Source organism: Danio rerio, chromosome 6, assembly GCF_049306965.1.
Source record: "Danio rerio strain Tuebingen ecotype United States chromosome 6, GRCz12tu, whole genome shotgun sequence".
NCBI classification, from domain to species: domain Eukaryota; kingdom Metazoa; phylum Chordata; class Actinopteri; order Cypriniformes; family Danionidae; genus Danio; species Danio rerio.
The window spans coordinates 61,867,501-61,892,500 of record NC_133181.1 but is presented as its reverse complement, the minus strand read 5'-3'; the positions used below and the strand labels follow the sequence as shown (position 1 = coordinate 61,892,500).

Below are 25,000 nucleotides of genomic sequence, written 5' to 3'. Positions count from 1 at the left end.
GCTCACTCTCCGCCTCTTTGCCCTTGTTTGGTATCCCGCCGTCGGTGGGATGATGCGCGAACAAAATAGCGACGGTTGGCCACGCCTACTTGTGGCTTCTTTTGCGCTCTTTAGAAACCTATGAGTGACGTCACGGACACTACGTCCATATATTTTACAGTCTATGGTAGTGACGCTAATAGCTTAACTACATTTCTCAGTAGCGTGGCGGTAACGTCGCTACTTTCTAAATCAAATAGCTTTTCAGTTGCGAAGCTATTTTATTAGTCAAGTAGCGCAGTAGCGTCCACAAAGCTACATTTACCAATCGCGGATGAATAAGTGATGGCACCGACATTCACAGAGCTGTGAGGCCGTTTTCTAGGCGATGAAAGTAAATCCATATGATAGCTCGAACGACAGTTTCTCCTTCCTGTTTTACGGTGGTTGACAGCAAACGTTTTGGTGCGTTACTGCCCCCTCTGGTCGGTGACGTCGCCAACCAAATTAGGCTAACACAAGAAACTTGCTTGATGGAAGGATGACTGAGGGAGAGTAGTCATTTCTGAAGCAGTGATGTGTTGTGTTGACATGTTGTGTTGTGTATGTGTTGTTGTGTTGTGTAGTCTAAGGCTCTGGGTCGTGGTGCTCTGGATCTCCTCTCTCTGATGGATGATGGGATGTGTTGTGTGTTATATTGTGTGTTGATGTGTTGTGTTGACATGTTGTGTTGTGTATGTGTTGTTGTGTTGTGTAGTCTGAGGCTCTGGATCGTGGTGCTCTGGATCTCCTCTCTCTGATGGATGATGGGATGTGTTGTGTGTTATATTGTGTGTTGATGTGTTGTGTTGACATGTTGTGTTGTGTATGTGTTGTTGTGTTGTGTATGTGTTGTTGTGTTGTGTAGTCTAAGGCTCTGGGTCGTGGTGCTCTAGATCTCCTCTCTCTGATGGATGATGGGATGTGTTGTGTGTTATATTGTGTGTTGATGTGTTGTGTTGACATGTTGTGTTGTGTATGTGTTGTTGTGTTGTGTATGTGTTGTTGTGTTGTGTAGTCTAAGGCTCTGGGTCGTGGTGCTCTAGATCTCCTCTTTCTGATGGATGATGGGATGTGTTGTGTGTTATATTGTGTGTTGATGTGTTGTGTTGACATGTTGTGTTGTGTATGTGTTGTTGTGTTGTGTATGTGTTGTTGTGTTGTGTAGTCTAAGGCTCTGGGTCGTGGTGCTCTGGATCTCCTCTCTCTGATGGATGATGGGATGTGTTGTGTGTTATATTGTGTGTTGATGTGTTGTGTTGACATGTTGTGTTGTGTATGTGTTGTTGTGTTGTGTATGTGTTGTTGTGTTGTGTAGTCTAAGGCTCTGGGTCGTGGTGCTCTAGATCTCCTCTTTCTGATGGATGATGGGATGTGTTGTGTGTTATATTGTGTGTTGATGTGTTGTGTTGACATGTTGTGTTGTGTATGTGTTGTTGTGTTGTGTATGTGTTGTTGTGTTGTGTAGTCTAAGGCTCTGGGTCGTGGTGCTCTAGATCTCCTCTTTCTGATGGATGATGGGATGTGTTGTGTGTTATATTGTGTGTTGATGTGTTGTGTTGACATGTTGTGTTGTGTATGTGTTGTTGTGTTGTGTATGTGTTGTTGTGTTGTGTAGTCTAAGGCTCTGGGTCGTGGTGCTCTAGATCTCCTCTTTCTGATGGATGATGGGATGTGTTGTGTGTTATATTGTGTGTTGATGTGTTGTGTTGACATGTTGTGTTGTGTATGTGTTGTTGTGTTGTGTAGTCTGAGGCTCTGTGTCGTGGTGCTCTAGATCTCCTCTTTCTGATGGATGATGGGATGTGTTGTGTGTTATATTGTGTGTTGATGTGTTGTGTTGACATGTTGTGTTGTGTATGTGTTGTGTAGACTGAGGCTCTGGGTCGTGGTGCTCTGGATCTCCTCTCTCTGATGGATGATGGGATGGATCCTGAAATCTCTGCAGGCAGAAAGAGGCTGAAGAAGACAGATGAAGGCCTGTACGCCTGCGACATCTGCGACAAAACCTTCCAGAAGAGCAGCTCGTTACTGAGGCATAAATATGAGCACACAGGTGACATCACACACACACACACATGCTGAAAACGTCAACACACACTCTATCAGCATTCTGTCACCATCATGTCACTGACTGTAAAAACACATTTAATGTTACTCTAAAAATGTACTGTTGTGTATCATCATTAAGGGTGTCACGATTTCGATTTTTTAATTTATGCTCAATTTCGATTATCGCATAAAAAAATAGAATCGTCGATGCTGCCACGCCCCCATTTCACGTCAGCTTGGCTTGCCAAGCGGGGAAAAAACAGGCTTGTTGAAGTGCTTGTTAAACTGCAGACGCAGGAGACCCGTCGACAGAGCTTAAACCCTCTCCTCTTTCAATGAAGTCGCCGGTGTGGAAGCATTTTGGATTTCCAGTGAGTTATGTTGACAACGTTCGTGTTGTCGACAAAAAAAAACACAGTTTTGCAAGCTCTGCTATGTACGTATTAGGGTTCGTCCGATAGACAACACCGGCATCGCGATCCTCCGCCCGCCCCCATTGCAAATCCGCTCAGGAAAAGTACACACTCAGGCCCTGTTTACACTGTCTTTGTTTTTAAATGGCATTTTAGAACGACAACGATTTGACATCCACAGTGGCGTGTAGCATTTCTGAGCAGCCCTCCTTCCTCTCTACCTCTGAAAATGCAGATCACGTGACCACACAGACACAGACGCACACACAGCCATGCGCTCGAGACAGCAGGTCCAGGCAGTCAGAGGACTGCTTCAATCTTTCACTCACTTGTACTTCGTCATTTTAGCGAACACCTCAGATACTGTTGGCTGGTTCCTGTTGGTTGTGCGTCTTTTTTTACCGACGCCGTTATAACGACACAGATCACTGCCTATTCACGAGTCCCGCAGAAAAAGTGACTGACAGGTGGTAATGATGTGTGTATCTTGCCTTTATTCATTTACTGTATGATTTGTTTATGGGTAAAACAAAGACCATGCAGGTCAGGTAGTTTAAACGGTAGGCTACAAATAATTAATTGGTCATTAATCAATTAATTATTCACAATCGAAAATCGAGAATCGTGCCTTTAGAATCGAAAATGTAATCGAATCGAGGATTTGGAGGATCGTGACACCCTTAATCATCATACACAACCTCAAATCAGAAACAGTTGGAACAGCGTGGAAAACTGAAATAAACAAAGACGGTAGTGATTTCCAAATGTACTTTGACTTGTAGTTCACTGCAGACAATATCAGGGGCGGACTGGCCATCTGGCAATTCTGGCAAATCCCAGAAGGGCCGGACCATTTTTTTAAATGTGGGCCGGTCACCTATTTTATTTATTTATTTTTTCATATGTATTGTTTTTTAAATGTAGGCAGCTTTTATCTTGTGCGAGATGTGAATATTATGATGATGATGGTGATAATAATAAGAATAATAGTAAATGTTAAGCATTGGCCCAATTGGCAACAACTGGCTGGTTTCGAGATGGGCCGACCCAATCTGAGGCTACTCAGATTTAATCAAAAACTTGCAAGAATGTCAAACAAACAGCAAGTGCAAAAAAAAAAGGGAAAGGCAGTCAAGTCAGACATTGACAAATACATCAAATTTACTGAACTAGTCTCGAAAGGGGTCAGTGTGATGTGCAGTAGGTAGTGCTGTCGCCTCAGAGCAAGAAAGTCGCTGGTTTGAGCCTCATCTGGGTCAGTTGGTGTTTCTGTGTGGAGTTTGCATGTTCGCATGGATTTCCTTCTGGTTTCCTTCACAAGTCCAAACACATGCTATAGGTGAATTGGGTAGGCCAATTGTAAATTGGGTAACCCAGTATAATGGACTGCGGCTTTGAGGGCATCCACTGTGTAAAACATATGCTGGATAAGTTGCTGATTCCCAGATTAATAAAGGGACTAAGCCGAAAAAAAAAGTAATGACATGATTGCATATATAAATGGGTTGCTTTTGTTCCAGTCACATACATTAAATGTTTAAATATCTCTTAAATAAGGTACTGCTTATATAATTTTACCATCTGTACACCAATATAAGTAGTGAATGTGCGTGTCCTTGGGTGGGGCTGTGTCGGTGTGGTAATGTGGGCTGCTGTGGCTACAGTGCCAGGGCTGATTTTTAGTCCCAGTCCACCCCTGGACAATATGAACACAGAATATTTGACGTTATGTGTGGTCATCTTCATTTCATTTGTAAATATCCATCCTCTCCAGTCATTCAGACCTACAACACACTCCCAAAAAAGTTGTGACAGGAGCAGTTTAGGGCAGTAATCAGGTCAACTGTTGAAATAATAATGTGATGTGCCACAGACGATGTCAACAAGTGATTGTAATTATGATGATGAGGATTAACCAATCAGTCAACACTGACTTTATGGATCGTGATTTGCCACGCTTTCCTATTTCTGACTGCTTGTTTGAGTTGTTCCATGTTCAAGTTTATGTCAGTCTTGGTTGTGTCCAGCCATCGTGTTCTCTGACGCCCTCTTCTTCTCGATCCACTGACTGCACCGAGCATTAAATCTGTTTCCATGAAGTTGGCTCGCATAATATGACCAAAGAAAGAGAGTCGTTGCTTGGTGATTTTGCCCTCTAGTGATACATTTTGTTTGACACGCTCCAGGATCGTTTTGTTTGTGATCCTCGCTGTCCATGGTATGCGCATCATTCGCCTCCAGCACCACAATTCACAAGCATCGATCTTCCTTCTGTCTTTCTTCTTGAGTGTCATGCATACATGGAGATTGGGAAAACGATGGCATTGATTGTTCTGATCTTTGTTACAATGCTGATTGTGGCGAGGGGGCGTGGCCGAGAGCGGAACGGAATGAGGCCGCGCGTGAGTGGATGCACCTGTGGTGCGCACCGGCCTCGAATCCCATGGAAGGAGCTCTGGATTATAAGAGGAGGAACGATGGCAGAGGAAGCCGAGAGAGGACCGGGCTGGGCATATTGTTTTGCTTTTGCTTTCAGTTTGTTTTGGTTTAGACGGCAGTCTCCGTGATTATTAATAAATAATTTAAAAACGGCGTCGGTTCTCCGCCTCCTTCTTCCCACACAACAAACTTTACTACACTGATGTCCTTGCTTTTCCATACCTTCTCCATTCCTTGCATTGCACTGCGGCCAACTGCGATTCTTTGTCTGATCTCCAACCCTGACTCGCCATTGTGGTCGATCTTGGATCCAAGGAAGATGAAGTCTTGGACTGATTCGATTTCCTCATTGTCAATTGTTATGTGAACTGTACCATTGCATGCTGTTGTCATTACCTTTGTTTTCTTGATGTTGAGGTACAGTCCCATTTGTTCACTTTCTTCTTTCACTCTTTGGACCAGATATTCAAGGTCCTTTTCACTTTCTGAAATCAGGGTCGTATCATTCACAAGGTCCACATCAAGGTTGTTGATGTTTCTCCCGCCGATCTTCACTCCGATTGGTGACTCGTCCAGATTGCATAGCCTCATGACCACTTCGGCATACGGATTGAACTGGGTAGATACTAAAATGCATCCTTGTCGAACACCTTTCTCAATCCCAAACCAGTAAGTGTTGCCAAATGCTGTCCTGACCGTGGCCTTTTGATTCTCATAGAGTGATCGTGTCAGATTTACTAAATGCTGCGGGATGCCCATCTGCTTCAGACATTGTAGACATTGATTGTAATTATAACTTGGTACAAAAGCAGCATCAAGAAAGGTCTAGTCCTTTAGGAGCAAAGATGGGCCGAGGATCGCCAGTTTGACAACAAATACTTGAAAAATTGATTGAAATATTTAAAAACAATGATCCTCAAAGAAAGAGAGGAAGACATTTGGATATTTCACCTTCAACAGTGCATCATTTAAAGATTCAAGAAGTCTGGAGGAATTTTAGTGCGTAAAGGACAAGAGCACAAGCCTAAGCTGAACAACCGTGATCTCTGATTCCTCTGGAGGCGCTGCATCAAGAATCCTCACTCATCTATAAACAATATCAGCACATGGGCTCAGGAATACGGAGGCAAACCTTTAGCAAGTACCACAATGCAGAGTTACATCCGCAAATGCCAGTGAAAACTGCTGTGCCAAAGGAAAGGCCTGTTAACAGTGTCCATCAACTTCTGTGAGCTCAGAGGCATCTGGGATGGACCATCACACACTGGAAACATCTAATGTGGTCCGATGAAGCAGTATTGCCGGCAGCTAGCTCTCTGCAACTCTCACATGGTCGCCCACTGAAGCTAAGCAGGGCTGCGCCCGGTCAGTACCTGGATGGGAGACCACATGGGAAAGCTAGGTTGTTGCCGGAAGTGGTGTTAGTGAGGCCAGCAGGGGGCGCCCAACCTGCGGTCTGTGTGGCTCCTAATGCCCCAGTATAGTTATAGGGTCTCTATACTGCTCAGTGAGCGCCGTCTATCGGATGAGACGTTAAACCAAGGTCCCGACTCTCTGTGGTCATTAAAAATCCCAGGATGTCCTTTGAAAAATAGTTGGGGTTTAACCCCGGCATCCTGGCCAAATCTGCCCACTGGCCTCTGTCCATCATGGCCTCTTAATCATCCCCATATTCCAATTGGCTTCATCACTGTCTCTCCACCAATTCGCTGGTGTGTGGTAGGGTTGTAACAATATACCGGTATGACGGTCTACCACGATTTGAACGTGCACGATTATCATACCATGAACAATTGCATATCCACGGTTTTAACCCTTAAAGACCGAGACAGCCGCCCGCGGCTAAAAATAAGTATTGCTCTTAAATGTTTAATAACTTTGGATCCGCTGATCCGATTCATACAATTCAAAGATTGGCATAAAGAAGAGAATCTCTGCTTTCCAGTGCTGTATCACATAACATTCGGACTTTCAGAGGCTCCGGAATCAGTGCGGTTACGTCATCAAAATTTGACAACGCTGATTTGACAAAGAAACGCTCGTCACTGTGTCTCTGGACAAACCAGACATGATACATTGATGCATTGTCCCTCCTCCATGCCCAGATTGGTTCAAACTCGCTATATCACAACCAATAAGCATAGGTTTCGCTTTTGTTTGTGGACCAACAACGAGCTTTTTGAACAACTCGGAATGAGAGATAGGCATACATTTATGCGCGGCTAAATAAAACGCAAAAAAAAAAAAGTTTTGCATGAAATAATTCTCATACTAAGTACTTTTGCATGCACAGCAGCACAGAAACATGACAAAACAGTGACACAGCAAAGACGAACTGCTGCTCTTGCTGTTTTCAAAAGACGCAAATGAAGATGCAGCTGTTTGTCTGCATTGCAGACAACCATATCCAAATCCATATCGATAGACAACCATATCCATCCTGGCACATAAAACCTAAGGATGTTCCATATTGAATCTAGTTTCGTTATGTAACTATTTATAGTATAGTAAATATTTATATCTATTTTTTACTGAGGATTTGCACCATGTTTATTTGGACTTTATTTGGACTTTGACACACTATTTATTATTTTCTTATTTTTTTATTTGTTCATTGTAAGTGGTGTTGTTTATAGTAACTAAAAATATATTATTTGGAAAAAGTCAAATTTGCTTCACTGTTCTATTATTTTGTAACATTTGTAACATACCGTATACCGCGAAACCGTCAAACCGTGGTATTGTTTTAGACGATTATCATACCGTAAAAAATTCATACCGTTACAACCCTGGTGTGTGGTGTGCGGTCTGGCGCAAAATAGCTGCCGTCGCGTCATCCAGGTGGATGCTGCACACTGGCCGTGGATGAGGAGACCCCCAGACCCCCCCCCCCCCCCCCTTGTGTGTAAATCGCTTTGAATGCCCAGACAAGCGCTATATAAATGTAAGGAATTATTATTAATTATTATTATTTTTGGGGGGAAGAAATGGTCCAAATAAAAGGATCATCCAGACTTTTACCAGCATTAAGTCCAAAAGCCAGCGTCTGTTATGATCAGTGCCTTTGGCAAAGGTAACTTGCCCTTCTGTGATGCTCCATAAATGCTGAAAAGTACAAAGAGCACATTTTGGAGCACAATATGCTGCCTTCTTCTCCAGGGACACCCTTGCGTATTTCAACAGGACAATGTAAAACCACAATCTGCACACATGACAGTCCTGCTGCAGAGTAAGAGGATACAGGCACTGGACTGGCCTGCCTGCAGTCCCAACCTGTCTCCAATGGAGAATCTGTGGCACATTTTGAAGTGCACAATGCGACAACGAAAACCCCGTACTCTTGCTCACCTTAAGGCATGTTTGCAGGAAGAATGGAACTAAATGACACCTAAACACAGTCCCCTAGTGTCTTCAGTCCCTAAATGCCTTATAAGTGTTGTGAAAAGGAACGGCAGCATCACAGAGTGGTGAATGCTTTACTGAATCGACTTTTTGAAATGTGTTGCAAGAACCAAAAATGGCCTACATGTTTAATTAAAAAACAAATGATGAGGAGCACATTAAATAATGTTTGCTGTATTTTCTTCAATGAACTACCAGTCGGCGACGCAGTGGTGCAGTAGTGCTGTCGCCTCACAGCAAGAAGGTTGCTGGTTCGAGTCCCGGCTGGATTAGTTGCCTTTTTTGTGTGGAGTTTGCATGTCCTCCCTGCACTTGTGTGGGTTTCGTCCGGGTGCTCCGGTTACCCCCACAGTCCAAACACATGCGCTATAGGGGAATTGGGTAGGCTAAATTGTCTAGTGTATGAGTGTGAATGAGTGTGTATACATGTTTTCCAGAAGTGGGTTGCGGCTGGAAGGGCATCCACTGCGTAAAAACCTGCTTGATAAGTTGGCAGTTCATTCCGCTGTGGCGACCCCGGACTAAGGGACTAAGCTGACAAGAAAATGAATGAATGAATGAAATACAAGTCAAAGTCAATTTAGAAATACACTTCTATATTTTAAAATTCTTTGTGTGTGTGTGTGTGTGTGTGTGTGTGTGTGTGTGTGTGTGTGTGTGTGTGTGTGTGTGTGTGTGTGCGTGTGTGTGTGCATGTGTGTGTGTGTTTCTGCTGTAGGAAAGAGACCTCACGAGTGTCAGATCTGCAAGAAGGCCTTCAAACACAAGCATCATCTAATTGAACACAGTCGTTTGCACTCGGGAGAGAAACCCTATCAGTGTGATAAATGCGGCAAACGCTTCTCTCACTCGGGCTCGTACTCACAGCACATGAACCACCGCTACGCCTTCTGCAGCCCGGACGGAGACCCAGAGCCAGAGCCAGAGCAGCAGGGGCCCACAGGGGACAGAGGAGGAGCATTCCTGACCGACTCCAGCCTGGAGGAAGAAGAGGAGGAGGAGGAGGAGAACACTGACCACTGACACACACACACACACACACACACACACACACACTCACACACACACTCACACATGTTCAGATGTAAAGTAAATTACTGGTACCCTTCAGATTTGTTCAGGCCAGCTGGGTTTAGTCCATTTCCCACTGAATTTTAGTTCTACATCTATCCACTCCTGCTTGGTTTTAGTCCCACAACCAACCGCTCCCTCTAGGTTTTAGTCTTGCTCCTTCTGGGTTTTAGTCCCATTTCTGGTCATTTTTAGTTCCACTTCAGCCCGCTCCTGCTGGGTTTTAGTCCCACACCTGACCGCTCCCTCTTGGTTTTAGTCCCACACCTGACCGCTCCCTCTTGGTTTTAGTCCCACACCTGACCGCTCCCTCTGGGTTTTAGTCCCACACCTGACCGCTCAGGTTTTAGTCCCACACCTGACCGCTCAGGTTTTAGTTCAACACCTGATAACACCTGACTACTCCCTCCGGGTTTTAGTCCCACACCCACTTGGTTTAGTCCCACACCTGACTGTTCCCTCTGGGTTTTAGTCCCACACCTGACTGCTCCCTCCGGGTTTTAGTCCCACACCCACTTGGGTTTTAGTACCACACCTGACCGCTCGGGTTTTAGTCTCACACCTGATCACACCTGACCACTCCTTCTGGGTTTTAGTCCCACAACCGACCAATTCCAATGGATTTTAGTTTTGCTTCTTCTGGGTTTAACTCCCACTTCCTCCAGTTTTAGTCCTGTTCCCACTTGGTTTTAGTCCCGTTCCCACTAGGTTTTTTATTATTTTAAAGTAATTTCAGGGTAGTTTTTCTTTCTTCAGTGGAAGGGTACCAACAATTTTGCCTACATCTGTATATTTTACTATCCCAGTGGGGGTTTTCATAGACTTAATTAATATAGTATAGACTGTATATTCTCTCCTCTACCCCGACTTTACAAAAACCCAACCCTCACAGGAAACAATCTGCATGTTTACATTTTTAAAAAATCTAATTCTGTATGATTTATAAGCATTAGTGCACATGGAGACCTCAATTTTGTCCCCATGGTGACAAATCCCCATGAGTCTGTGTGTATTCAATTGTAAGTCCCCACTGCGATATAAAGACATGTACACACACACAGACACACAGCAGTTGTGCCCTTTTCTTTATTCAAGACTCTATTCAACAAACTTTGCACATCAGAGAAATTTTGCCAAAGAGAAATCCAGTAACGTCAAAATAAGTTCTTCTAAATTAAATATGATGTTATATTTTATATTAAAAATGTGACATTTTTAGGACCATTAAGATTTTATTGCATTGGCATTAAATTCCCATTCATGCACACCATAAAATAACAATACTAAAGAAATAATTGTTTGTCTAGTAAATAATTCTTGCTATTGGAAGGTGGCACGGTGTCTCAGTTGTAAGCACTGTGCCCTCACAGCAAGAAGGTCGCTGGTTCGAGTCATGGCTGGGTCAGTTGGTATTTCTGTGTGGAGTTTGCATGTTCTCCCTGTGTTGGCGTGGGTTTCCTCCGGGTGCTCCGGTATCCCCCACAGTCCAAATACATGCGCTATTAGGGAATTGATGAACTAAACTGGCCGTAGTGTATGAGTGTGCATGTGTATATATGAGTGTGTATGGGTGTTTCCCAGTACTGGGTTGCAGCTAGAAGGGCATCCGCTGCAAAAAGCATTTGCTGGAATTCCACTGTGACGATGAATAAGGGACTAAGCCGAAGGAAAATTAATTAATAATGCATGGATCTTAATTGCACTGAAATAAAAAAAAGATTCTGCCAAAAATGTTGTTATTTTGGCATCAAAATTACCAAAATATGTGAACAATTGAATAAAATATATAACATTTAATATATATAAGAGTAAAATTCATTCATTCATTTTCTTGTCGGCTTAGTCCCTTTATCAATCCGGGGTCGCCACAGCGGAATGAACCGCCAACTTATCCAGCAAGGCTTTACGAAGCGGATGCCCTTCCAGCCGCAACCCATCTCTGGGAAACATCCACTCATACACTACGAACAATTTAGCCTACCCAATTCACCTGTACCGCATGTGTTTGGACTGTGGGGGAAACTGGAGCACCCGGAGGAAACCCACGCGAAGGCAGGGAGAACATGCAAACTCCACACAGAAACGCCAACTGAGCTGAGGCACGAACCAGCGACCTTCTTGCTGTGAGGCAACAGCACTACCTACTGCGCCACTGCTTTGCTCAACTGCCAACTTATCCAGCATATGTTTTAAGCTGCACCCATCACTGGGAAACACCCATACACACTCATTCACACACATACACTATGGACAATTTTAGCTTACACAATCCCCCTAGAGCCAGGTGTTTGGACTGTGGGGGAAACTGGAACAAGGAGAACATGCAAACTCCACACAGAAAGGCCAACTGGCCCAGCCGGGCCTAAAGCCAGCAATTTAGCCAAATTAAAATACCTTATTTATTACATAAACAAATAATTAATTAATAAACTAACTAATAATACAGATGTTTGTACATTTTACACACAACATTCATACAGACTTTATGCATTACAAATATATATGACTGAAAGTATCAATGCAATATAAATAAATAAATCTTAATGGTTCTGAAAATAGGTTTAGTTTTCTTAATCCAAATAGTATTTTCGTATATTTAAACAGTTTATATTTTCAGTGTTATGCTTTCATAAAATCGGTGCTAGATTAAAAGTGCTCAGGAGCAATAATAGATATTGAAATATTAAATATTCCAATACAATAGCCATTTAAAATCCTGATTTTCCTGCAGCAGTAATCAAGGATTCAATGACTGGTTTGTTCATCTATTGTAGTATACAGTAAGTGGAATAATGCACTCCAGACCATTGAATTGTGGTGTAATGCTTTTTCTTTTCAATTTAATTTTCTATTACATGGGGGCTCGTCCGGGATCAAAATTATTTTGAATAATTCTTCTTATTATTCCATACATGCAATATAAATCACAGCCAGTTTAAGCACAGATTTGACACAGATGAACTGGAAAAACTGGACGATAACCACAGACATTTAATACTCGAATCTAAATTCCACTTTTGTATTTTGCACTCAGAGCTGATGGAGTCTAATATCTGCATCTAATAGTGATATTAATAATCTTCATAGTGAAATACAAGCCACAAGTGTCCTTCTGGGAAATGAGGAAAGTGTTGCACTGAAACCACCTCACAGAACGCAGCTTTATCCCGCCAGTTATGCAAATATATGCTAATTAAATATGCAATAATCAACAAAACAGAAACTACTCGAAACGGTGCTTGTATTCTGCCTTCTGACATTTATTACTCGACTTCTGTCCTCCGTCAGCATCTCAGATCTTCACCAGTGTTATTTTATACTCCTGTATATGTTCATATGTAACCTTTGTAATAAAGCTGTACATATTTTGGAAAAAAATACAGTTGCTGGAGGATTTGTTGTAGCCTGTACAATGTAACGAGGCAATCATTCACACAGAATGCATATTTCAACTTTCATTAATCTGTATGTACGGCATGTAGGGTTCAGGGCTCAGCAAGTTCTCAGAAGGGAACATTATCCTGCATTCAAATTTGATTGTGTTTTTTTTTAAAGGTTAAATGAAGGTTTGTACAGTCTGTTCCCTGAAAAACAGTTCTGTGGGCGCAAATACCTTGTTGATGAGGTCAGAGGAGAATGGCCAGACTGGTTACAGCTGATAGAAAGGCAACAGTAACTCAAATAAGCACTCGCTACAACCGAGCTCTGCAGAAGAGCATCTCTGAACACACAACACGTCCAACCTTGAGGCGGATGGGCTACAGTAGCAGAAGAGCACACCGGGTGCCGCTCCTGTCAGCTAAGAACAGGAAACTGAGGCTACAATTCACACAGACTCACCCAAACTGGACAATAGAAGATTGGAGAAACGTTGCTGCTCTGATGAGTCTCCATTTCTGCTGACACATTCAGATGCTCGGCTCAGACAACATGAAAGCATGGATCATCCTGCCTTGTATCAGCGGTTCAGGCTGGTGGTGGTGGTGTAATGGTGTGGGGGAGATTTTCTTACATTTACATTTACATTTAGTCATTTAGCAGACGCTTTTATCCAAAGCGACTTACAAATGAGGACAAGGAAGCAATTTACACAACTAAGAGCAACAATGAATAAGTGCTAAAGGCAAGTTTCAGGTCTGTAAAGTCTAAGAAGGGAAGTGTTAGTAATTTTTTTTTTTTTTTTTTTTTTTTTTTTTTTGTTCAGTTAGTGTGATATTCAAATAGGCAATTGCAGATTAGGAAGTGAAGTGGAGACTAAATAGTTGAGTTTTTAGTCATTTCTTGAAAATAGCGAGTGACTCTGCTGTTCTGATGCAGTTAGGGAGTTCATTCCACCAACTGGGCAGATTGAGCGTGAGCGTTCGCGAAAGTGATTTTTTTCCTCTTTGGGATGGAACCACGAGGCGACGTTCATTCACAGAACGCACGTTTCTGGAGGGCACATAGATCTGCAGAAGTGAGTGCAGATAAGAAGGTGCTAGGCCAGAAGTCACTTTGTAGGCAAACATCAGAGTTTTGAATTTGATACGAGCAGCAACTGGCAGCCAGTGCAAACGGATGAGCAGCGGAGTGACATGTGCTCTTTTAGGTTCATTAAAAACCACTCGTGCTGCTGCATTCTGGAGCAGTTGAAGAGGCTTGATAGAGTTAGCTGGAAGCCCGGCTAGTAGAGAGTTGCAGTAATCCAGTTTGGAGAGAACAAGAGCTTGAACAAGGAGTTGAGCTGCATGTTCAGATAAGAAGGGTCGGATCTTTCTGATGTTATAGAGTGCAAATCTGCACGATCGAGCAGTTCTAGAAATGTGGTCAGAGAAGTTTAGTTGGTCATCAATCGTTACTCCAAGGCTTTTCACCATTTTGGATGCAGTAATGGTTGCCCCATCCATCTGGATTGAAAAGTTATGGTGTAGAGTCGGGTTGGCAGAAACTACAAGCATTTCCGTTTTTGCGAGGTTCAGCTGAAGATGATGATCTTTCATCCAGTGTGAAATATCCAACAGGCAGGCTGAGATACGAGCTGGAATCGAGGGATCATCAGGATGAAAAGAGAGGTATAGCTGGGTATCATCAGCATAGCAGTGGTAGGAGAATCCATGTCTCTGGATGACTGGTCCTAGAGATGATGTGTAGATGGAGAAGAGAAGTGGCCCAAGAACAGAGCCTTGAGGTACCCCAGTGTTTAGATGCTGTAGGTTGGACACCTCTCCCTTCCAAGACACCCTGAATGACCTGTCAGAGAGGTAAGATCTGAACCATTGTATAACAGTGCCCGCAACGCCCAGTGACTCAAGCGTAGATAGCAGGATCTGGTGGTTGACAGTGTCAAAAGCAGCTGACAAGTCCAGCAAAATGAGGACTGATGATTTAGAGTCTGCTTTAGCCAGTCTGAGATCCTCCACGACCGAGAGCAGGGCAGTCTCAGTTGAGTGGCCTTTCTTAAAGCCGGATTGCTTGTTGTCCATGAGATTGTTTTGAGTAAGAAAGTCCAGGACTTGATTGAACACTACTTTCTCCAGAATCTTGGCCATGAATGGAAGCAGGGATACTGGTCTGTAGTTTTCAAGTAGCGTATGGTCCAGGTTGGGTTTCTTTAGCAGTGGGGTTACCCTAGCCTGCTTAAATGTAGTGGGGAATAAACCAGAGTCAAGAGATGTGTTAATTATGTGAGTCAGTGTTGGTATGACTGCAGGAGAGATGACTTTGACTTTGGGTCCATTAGTACCAATTGAGCATCAACGCCACAGCCTACCTGAGTATTGCTGCTGACCATGTCCATCCCTTTATGAGCACAGTGTCTCCATCTTCTGATGGCTACTTCCAGCAGGATAATGCAGCATGTCATAAAGCTCAATCATCTCAGACTGGTGTCTTGAACATGACGATGAGTTCACTGTACTCAAATGGCCTCCACAGTCACCAGAGCTCAATCCAATAGAGCAGCTTTGGGATGTGGTGGAACGGGAGCAACTGTGCAGCAACTGTGTGATGCTATCATGGAGAAAAATCTCTGAGGAATGTTTACAGTGCCTTGTTGTGTCTATGACATGAAGGATTAGGGCAGTTCTGAAGGCAAAAGGGGTCCAACCGAGTAATAGTAAGGTGTACCTAATAAAGTGGCCGGGGAGTGTATGTTGATCCTGGAACATCATTTCTGTTGTGAACTGTAATCCATACTCATATTCCCTACCCCTAAACCCAACCATAACTAAATTATTCCCAAAATCAGCAATATATCAGCATTGGATGCAGCTCAGATTGCACTGCACCAGGTCTGCACCCAGACCCCTCTCAAAATCAGAAGGAAATAATAGTTAGATAGCAATCATGTAGAAGTGCATAAACCTTACCATAAGCCTAAAATAAATGGTAAACGCAATCCTTAGTTCTGATTGGCTGATTGGACTGCTGTTTCAGGAGTAACATAGATGTAAATGCATGAACATGTCCTACTTGGTAAAATCAGCATTTTCAGCATAGTTGAGACACACACACACACACACACACACAAAGTGGCCAAAAGTTGAGTAGTTGCAAAAGTTTCCTATTGAAAATACAATTGCAGTTCCTGTTTAGTGTACTTTTTATTTTACAGCAAAATGAATAAGAAAGCAGTTCACAATAAAAGGACATTTCAACTAATCCGCGTGCAACACTGTGGAAATGAGCTTGAGTTGCGACACCAATAAACAGCAAACACTTTCATTTCTATGGTAACCTTGTGCACATGAAGACAAACAACTTTCAGGAGAAGTCATGATAAAAAGATTAATTGATTAAAAGATTAGTGTGGAGGAAAGAAAACTGTTGACAGCGCTTTACCAACGGTTTTAAACGGAGAGAGGGGGGGGCATTAGCGGATGGGTCTTTTGTTGATATTTCCAGAAGATGACCATGTCACAGCTTAGCTAAATTAATTGACGCCTCCTCCTGAAGTGACGTGCAATTGGCCTTCACTGTTTGCAATGCATTAAAACACTGTTTTCCAGCCGCTGCCGTGCTTCATTCTCAATATGTATAGTTTGTCTAAAGTGACGTATGCAAACTATATAATATATGATGAGCATGGATACAATCAGCCAGCGCAGTCGTCCCTCCATAGTCAAAAGCCATATTTTGTGTCTGTGTTGTTTACTTGCAGGAGATCTATCGGCATTTTCCCGCCGCACGTTAATTCTGACCAATTGAAAAGCAGTTTAGTAAATATGTTTAATAACATCTGGCCAATGACTGATGTGGATTTTGTCACATGACTGCATTTTGGCTCTTTTCAACTGGTTCAGACCAAAACAATCAATGTGGTGTGAAGAGGACCCAAAGACGGCAGAAAATGCTGCAATGCATCATTTGTTGCCCTTGGTCAAGACAACTGCTCATCCGTTTGCACTGGCTGCCAGTTGCTGCTCGCATCAAATTCAAAGCTCTGATGTTTGCTTACAAAGCAACTTCTGGCTTTGCTCCTTCTTATCTGCTCTCACTTCTGCAGATGTATGTGCCCTCCAGAAACTTGAGTTCGGTGAATGAACGTCGCCTCGTGGTTCCATCCCAAAGAGGGAAGAAATCACTTTCCCGAACATTCGCATTCAATCTGCCCAGTTGGTGGAATGAACTCCCTAACTGCATCAGAACGGCAGAGTCACTCGCTGTCTTCAAGAAACCACTAAAAACTCAACTATTTAGTCTCCACTTTCCTTCCTAATCTGCAATTGCCTCTCTGACTCCACCGCTAACTGTACTACAAAATAAAAAAATCAATGTTTTGCTTCTTGCACTTTACACACCTGAAACTTGCCTACAGCACTTATTCATTGTTGCTCTTAGTTGTGTAAATTGCTTCCTTGTCCTCATTTGTGAGTCGCTTTGGATAAAAGTGTCTGCTAAATGACTAAATGTAAATGCTAATAAAGCAAACCACACTCTAAGGGTGCTTTCACACCTGTCTTATTAAGTTGGGTTGAATCGCACTAGAGTTCGTTGTCGCTCTTGGTGTGGTTCGTTTGGGCAGGTGGGAATGCAGCAATCGTACTCGAGTGCGCACCAAAAGCGGACAAAAAAATCATACCGAGACCTGTTTGAAGAGATGGTCTTGGTACACTTTCAAACAAATCCTGAAGCGGTTAATTTGTGGTAAGAACATGATCCAAACTAGAACAGACCCAACCGCAAAAAGTATTGCGCCTTTTGGACTAATCCAGCCGCCGTATAGCCGATGCGCTGTGCATTAAGGGATGTGGAGGAACAATATTTGTTGACAGCGCTTTACCAACAATTGTAAACAGAGGAAAGAGGAAAAAGAGTTGGGAACATTAGCTGATGGGCCGTTGGCATTACTTCCAGAAGATGACCATGTCACAGTTTATCTAAATTAATTGACGCCTCCTCCTGAAGTGACGCGTGATGCACCTTCACCATTTGCGATGCATTAAAACACTGTTTTTCAGCCGCGCCTCACTCTCAATATGTATAGTTTGTCTAAAGTGACGTATACAAACTATATAATATACTATGAGCAGGGATACAGTTAGCCAGCACGGGTTAATTCTGACCAACTGAAACGCAGTTTATGCGTTCAACAACACCTGGCCAATCATTGATGTGGGTTTTGTTTGGATCAGACCAAGGCAATCAGTGTGGCGTGAAGAGGACCCAAAGACGGCAGGAAAACACTACAATGCATCATTTGTTGCCCTCGGTCTGGACCAAATGAACTGAACAACCTTGACTTTTGTTTGGGAGCCTGTCTCGTTTGCCCAGTTTGCGCGGTTCGTTTGGCATATGTGAATCCAGCAATCGCGCTCGGATCCGCGCCAAATCATTTAGACTGTGATCGCCTGAATGAGGTGGTCTCGGCTCAACTGAAACGAACTCTGGAATGGATAGATTGTAGTGAGAAAGCGATACGGTCCAAACCTGATTATATCACAGTGGTTTATGGATATGTAACAGGCCTACGGCTATTTGAAGAGAGAATTATGAGTAGGGCGGGGGGTCATTACAAACATCTCAAGTCTCCCAGAAGTTTCAGGAGTCGCCCGCAAATGCAAAGAGACTCCCGGAGGCCCGTAAACAAGTGACAATTTCCCAGAAATAGCTCGTCTCCCTCCCGGTCCTCAAATACATTGCGCACCCCTCTCACCCCTCCCCACCACATCCCTCCTCGCTCTTCAGACTCATCGCGGGCAACCTGTCAAACACCACCATACCATCACCCCCAGTTGAGCGGGACTCTGCAAAATAAACCATGAATCTCTGACCGCTGTGAAGAGAGTTTACTCACTGACTTGTTTTAGCTCTTTTAATCCGTTTAGAAACTTTAAAACTTCCACCAAGAACTTCCACCAAGGACAAACAGCAACAATGTGACAATTCCCTACTGAAAAAAACAGCTTAAACCAGCCTAGGCTGGTTGGCTGGTTTTAGCTGGTCGACCAGGCTGGTTTTAGAGGGGTTTTGGCCATTTCCAGGCTGGTTTCCAGCCATTTCCAGCCTGGTCTTAGTTGGTCAGGCCTTGACCAGCCTAGCCAGGCTGGAAGCCCAGCCAAAACCAGCTATGTCCAGCTTAAACCAGGCTGGTCAAGCTGGTTTTAGCTGGATTTAGCTGGTCATTTTCCAGCCTGACCAGCTAAGACCAGGCTAGAAATCGCTGGAAACCAGCCTGGAAATGGCCAAAACCTCTCTAAAACCAGCCTGGTCAACCAGCTAAAACAAGCCAACCAGCCTAAGCTGGATTTTTCAGCAGGGTTTTATTCCCTGTTTCGGAACAAATGAATCGATTCACAGATGTGAAAGCACCCTAAATCTGTTTAACTGAATGTATTTAGTAATATTACAACATTGATGCTGTAAAAGCAACCATATGAAATTAAAAATAGTCACATTAAGCTTTCACGAGAAGTATATCATTAGCTGAAAAACACTAGCTGTGCATATATAGCCCAAAAACAGGTGCTTCAGTGATTTCACAGGCCTACTGAACTTGGTAGTTTCTAATAGTCAGTAATAGATGGTTTCTGTTTGGTTGCCAGAGCTAAAACAGTGGACTAGTTTGCACTGTTTAAATGGCATCCATCACGTTAACTGTTCTGCAAAATGTGAGGCCTGCCCGAAAAGTAGCTAAATGTTGCCAGATGACATCACGCACTCATTTGCACATCAGTGACGTCATCACGTAGTATCTGACATGCGTAAGCCAGTCATGTCTCTACTCTCTGAGGCGCTGTGGATTATTTTATATTAAAAACATTACACTCAGACTGTATTGTAAGTGTATTTTCATGCAATGTTTGATACCGCACGGTGAATGAGAGAAAAAAAACTCAGCATTTTCCGTAAACTTAGATGCACACGGCAGGTAGCGTCACAAAGCCGCGTGTGTTATTCCGGTCACTTAATGCGGTGAAAATCCTACACGAGGTTAAAGTTTGGTTGTGGTGCTGACATGTTTACACTCGGTGCAATGGTTAACTTAGTTCGATACGAACAAACTGAATAAACAAAGAGCACTGGTCGCTCACGTACCAAATCTGTAGAGACAGAACAATCACCAGCAACTAGAGCCGCGTCTTTATTAAGAGGAGACTAAAGCGAATCCGGATCTCAGCGTTTGCAGATGAGAACAGCTCTCAGGTAAACAATGTTCCTCCTTAGACATGTAAGTTATTGTTGTGGAGCGTCGCGTACACTGTTAATCCACACGTGACTCCAGCTGAGCTCTCACAGAGAGAAAATGAAAACAAAACTTAACGGCAGCAAACTATAAAAGCAACACTTCACGCTTGTTTTGCCAACACAACGTGGCGTCTCTGTCGTCTAAACACTGTGACAGTAATGAATATTAATGAAGTTGCAGAATAGAGCGCGCTGATTGGTTTGAATCAAGCCTTACTCATGCATTAATGCAGCACACTGTAAGATGTAATAAGACTCACTCTGGCACAGACGTCCAGTCTGCACGCTGGAATACACGCTATTATGTCATGACCGTGACGCAGCTTCAAAAATTAGTTTCAAACAGGAAGTACGAATTTGCTTGAAATAACGCAAAAACAACCAATTTACACTGTTTAGTGAAATATAGGTGTCCTGATAGTGTTTATAGCAGTGTGGGACACATATACCCAGAGATGTATAGTAACGAAGTAGAACTACTTCACTACTGTACTTAAGTACTAAAAGGCAGTATCTGTACTTTACTGGAGTATTATTTTTTTCTCCTACTTCCACTTTTACTTAAGTACATATTTTCCATGAGTTTAATACTTTTACTCCGATAGATTTTTTATGTGCTGCATCGTTACTCGTTACTAGGGGTGTCAAAATGATTGATATCAGTTCAGAAATAGGTCATAACCGGTGATTACGTGATGACGTCATTTATCTCCTATGCGCGATGTCGCAATACTATGGGGAAGGACGGAGGCGCGAGGGCGAGGCGGCACAGCATATCAGCCGCTAGTTTACTATTAGGGAGAAATGTTGTAAAACTTCACCTCTGCCTATCTCTCGCTCTTTCACTTTGGACATTTGACCCGCGGGCCAGTTTGTAAGGTAACTTTTCCTCTCTTCTTAGCTGTTAAAGCTGTGGATCCAGACATAAGCGTGCCTCATGTGCAATTAAGGTTTCTCCACTGTGTCTATTACCTGTGATAATCGCGTATTCTTCCCGCCATGGCTGAACAGCGCTTATATTTCTAAAGCCCTTTCTGTTGAGGACAAACAATAACCAATCATAGCCGTGTAAGACCCGCCTGTCAGCGCTCAAAAAGCAGGCGGGATAATATTGACATGAGTTTATTAGCTGTAAATGCTCGTGCTGTCTTCTGTGCATGAGTTTAGTTTGATACATCCAGAAAGAGTGTTTTCTTTGAGCAGGTCAAATTAAGGGCACAGTTCGTATATCTGACTGCTGTATTAAAGGACAAATTTTTATTACAAAAAACCCCTTTAACTGTCACACCAAGACAAAAGCAATAGAAATTTTTTGATTGCATTTCTTAACTCCTAATGTCGCTAGTTAACACAATCAGTGCATTTTTATTCAACACATCACATTATTTCTAAATTATCAGCCTCTACCAAATGGTTGAGATGTTGGTTTATGGTAAAAGTACCAGAATTAATAAATATACTACAGAAAATATGAACTGTAAGACCAATTTCATTAAAAATGTGATAAAAATAAATAACAATTATTACTAAATCATAGCCATAAGCCATAAAATATTTCAGATTTTCATTTAACACAGTAATATACACGTTTTCCTGTTTTTTTTTTTTTTTACAATAAAATCAAACGAATTTGTGAAGCAGGATTTAGTTTGCTTGCTTAGTTTAGTTTCACAAGTGCTTCCAGAAGACAGAACTCCTGTTTATTGTGGTATTAACCAATCAAACTTCAAAACTCCCAAAGTTTGAGTGTGTATTTGTGTGTGTGTGTGAGTGAGAGTGAATAATGTGTGTGTAAGAGAAAACAACAGTGTGATTGTACCTGTGTGTGCATCTGTGTGTGTGTGTGTGTGTAAGAGAGAGTGTAAAAACAATTGCAACCTATGTAATGTCCCCACAATTCACAAAAATGTGTGTGTGAGAGAGAGAGAGAGAGAGAGAGAGAGAGAGATAGAGAGAGAACTGTGTGTGTGAGAGTGTATGAATGTGTGAGAGTGGGGAGAGAGTGTACATTTAGGTGTGTGCAGGGCAGTGTGTGTGTGTGTGTGTGTGAGTGTGTGTGAGAGAGAGAGAGAGAGAGAGTATGTATGTGAGTGAACATGCTGAATTATCTCATCAGTGAAGGCATTTTCTGGTTAAAGGGCCTGACGATGTGAGCTCTTATACCATAGAAACTATTTACAGAGAAATAGTTAGTATCATAAGCCATGTTTCTTTTCGTTCTGCTTAATCAAGTACCCCAAAAAAGATATTTAAAATAAACAAAACAATTAGTGTATTTTGACTGCTTTCTTTAATAACTACATTACACAATACTTGTACTTTTACTTTCAGTACTTGAGTAGTAAATTTTGAAATAAACTACTTGCAATACTTAAGTACAAAAAATGTTGAATACTTTTGTACTTCCACTTAAGTATGGTGCTTAAAGAGCACTTCTACTTCTACTCAAGTCAATTTTTGATAAAGCACTTGTACTTTTACTTAAGTATGGGTCTCTAGTACTTTATACATCTCTGCATATACCACTGTCAACAGCTCAACACATGTGTTTTGGTGTTTCGTGACCCTTTAATAAGAGTTTATTACACAGCTTGTGTAACCCCGCCGTTCCTGCGCCACCCAACCCGCTCCGAGCTGGTATCGAACCGGCGACCTTCCGCATGGGGGTTAGTTGCTTTACCAAGGAGGCTTAAGACCATCCGCTTGTTAAGTGTGACGTCACGCGAAGCGGCTTCCGGGTCCAAGCGCTCTATTCAACAGAATGGGGAAACTCATGAAATGGTAATAATAAACGTTTACAAAGCGATTTAAGGCTTTCGAAAATCACGATCGCAGTATATATGTCCATGCCTAATATCCGATGGCCAGGAAGTGATTTTTTTTTTTTTACTTCTATATAAAATTAACTTTAATGTGTGATAGCAATAAAACGTAATCATAAACGAATGATTTCTCCACTCAAATGAATGCTGGCTTGGACCCGTAAACAGTATTACATACGTCACAAACACATCACCACTTAACAAGCGGATGGCTTCTAGTGTCTGTCACTAGAGCAACTTTAGAGGTCAGAGGAGTGAGGTTAACCTGCACAGCACTTACTAGCTGGCCTCCGTTACACGTGTACTTACTCTATTTAACTTGTGAAATTAACACAATTGTGAAAGTGACAACAATTATAGCACTATCGGAATTACCAACTATATCAGTAATATATCAGTATATCAAAAATATCAGTAATTTACAGTTATGACAAACATTCTGAGCTAGTGATTTACTCTACTGGGTGAAGCCTGCAGTCACTGCTCTTTTGAGTCACTGTTTAAAAATTGCTAAAAGCAGCCAAATTGATGTTAAATATTGCTAAAGCTGTTGCTAGGTGCTTTAAAAAGAAAAAAAAGTTGCTAGGGTAGTATGAAAAGTTGCTAAATCTAGCACCAAAATTGCTAAGCTGTCAACACTGCATGTGGATGTCATGGTATTGCGCAGATCGCCCCCTAGTGGACGCAGAGTGCATTTTCCAAACAGTACTAATGTAAGGAGGCCCTGTTTACTGAAGTCACGTGCACACACTCGCTCTGAAACCACTGACTCAAAACAAAACATTTGTAAAGTCTTCTAAGCAGTGCTTGACATTTAGCCCTCACTATTGTGACCGGAGTTTTCCATTTCCACATGCACACCGAATCTAAAGCACACAGAGAAATGAGGAGTAATGCAGTGTCATTAATGAGCAATGCAGGTTAGCTGATGGAGATGATCTCCTAACGGGAAAACACTGGACTGAAAACCTCCTGCACATCTCCAGGCTGATGTACTGCTCAAGATGACATTCTGAAATGAGGTGAGTGTAGAAGTGTGTGTGTGTGTGTGTGTGTGTGTGTGTGTGTGTGTGTGTGTGTGTGTGTGTGTGTGTGTGTGTGTGCACTGACTCCAACCTCTGCTGATTTCCATCTGAACACTTGATTTAAGGGGAGCTATTATACCCTTTTTACAATGTGTCTAGAGTGTGTAGCGCTTGTTTGAGCTGAAAACAGCACACTAATAGTGATTTTTAATCTTTAAATGCAAATGAGATTGTGCTCTTTTCAGAAGAGGGCGGAGCTACAGATGCCTGTGCATCAACATAGTGGCAAACTCAAAACAGGTCTAGCGGTATCAGTGCTTGTCAGGTCTGCATGTGGGCCTCCAGCAAGAAGGTCGCTGGTTCAAGTCTCGGTTGGTGTGGAGTTTGCATGTTCTCCCCGTTTTGGTGTGGGTTTCATCCAGGTGCTCCGGTTTCCCCCACAGTCCAAACACATGCGCTATAGGGGAATTGATTGACTAACTAAATTGGCCGTAGTGTATGAGTGTGTGCGAAAATTTGTTGGTATGGGTGTTTTCCAGTACTGGGTTGTGGCTGGAAGGGCATCCGCTGTGTAAAACACATGCAGGATAAGTTGGCGGTTCATTCCGCTGTGGCGACCCCTAATAATCAGGGACTAAGCTGAAGGAAAATTAACCAGAGACCTTCTTGCTGTGACACCACTGAGCCGCCAGTGTAACCCTGCCTGTCCTATGCCACCCAATCTGCTCCGAGCTGGTATCGAACCGGCAACCTTCCACATGGGAGTCGGGTGCTCTACCAAGGAGGCTATAGACCATGACCTCTAGCGTTGGTCGCTAGAGCACCTTTAGAGGTCAGAGGAGTGAGGTTTACCTGCACAGCCCCTACTGGCTGGCCTCCGTTACACCAGGCCTGATTATTACTAATTAAAAAGTATGACTTTCTGCACAGATAAAGTTTTCAGTTTTTATTGTCATATTTCTGAAATGTAGTCTGTAAATTGTGGAAAATGCCTGAAGAGCAGCTGATGTATAAGAGTTCGTTCCTCTTCTAGCTGGACACAGGGCCGGATTAACCAATGGGCCTTATGTGCAGGCCCAGGGGCCCGTGCGCA

At 42.8% G+C, this 25,000-nt stretch overlaps 2 protein-coding genes across 3 annotated transcripts in view; one reads left to right on the top strand and one right to left on the bottom strand.

The window, feature by feature from the left end:
* The window catches only part of LOC141386403 (uncharacterized), a 94,083-nt gene extending 82,926 nt beyond the window's left edge, over nucleotides 1–11,157 (top strand). Inside the window, exons 7-8 of the mRNA XM_073954864.1 lie at nucleotides 1,891–2,074; nucleotides 9,043–11,157. Of these exons, the coding sequence (XP_073810965.1) occupies nucleotides 1,891–2,074; nucleotides 9,043–9,347 (489 nt within the window). The 3' untranslated portion in view covers nucleotides 9,348–11,157. The remainder of the gene's footprint in view (nucleotides 1–1,890; nucleotides 2,075–9,042) is intronic.
* A 2,115-nt stretch (nucleotides 11,158–13,272) lies between these two features.
* Nucleotides 13,273–25,000, bottom strand: part of arhgap9 (Rho GTPase activating protein 9) — a 101,697-nt gene continuing 89,969 nt past the window's right edge. For both annotated transcript variants that reach the window (XR_012408312.1, XR_012408313.1), the window contains one exon: nucleotides 13,273–13,347. The gene's annotated coding sequence lies outside the window, so the exon portion shown is untranslated. The remainder of the gene's footprint in view (nucleotides 13,348–25,000) is intronic.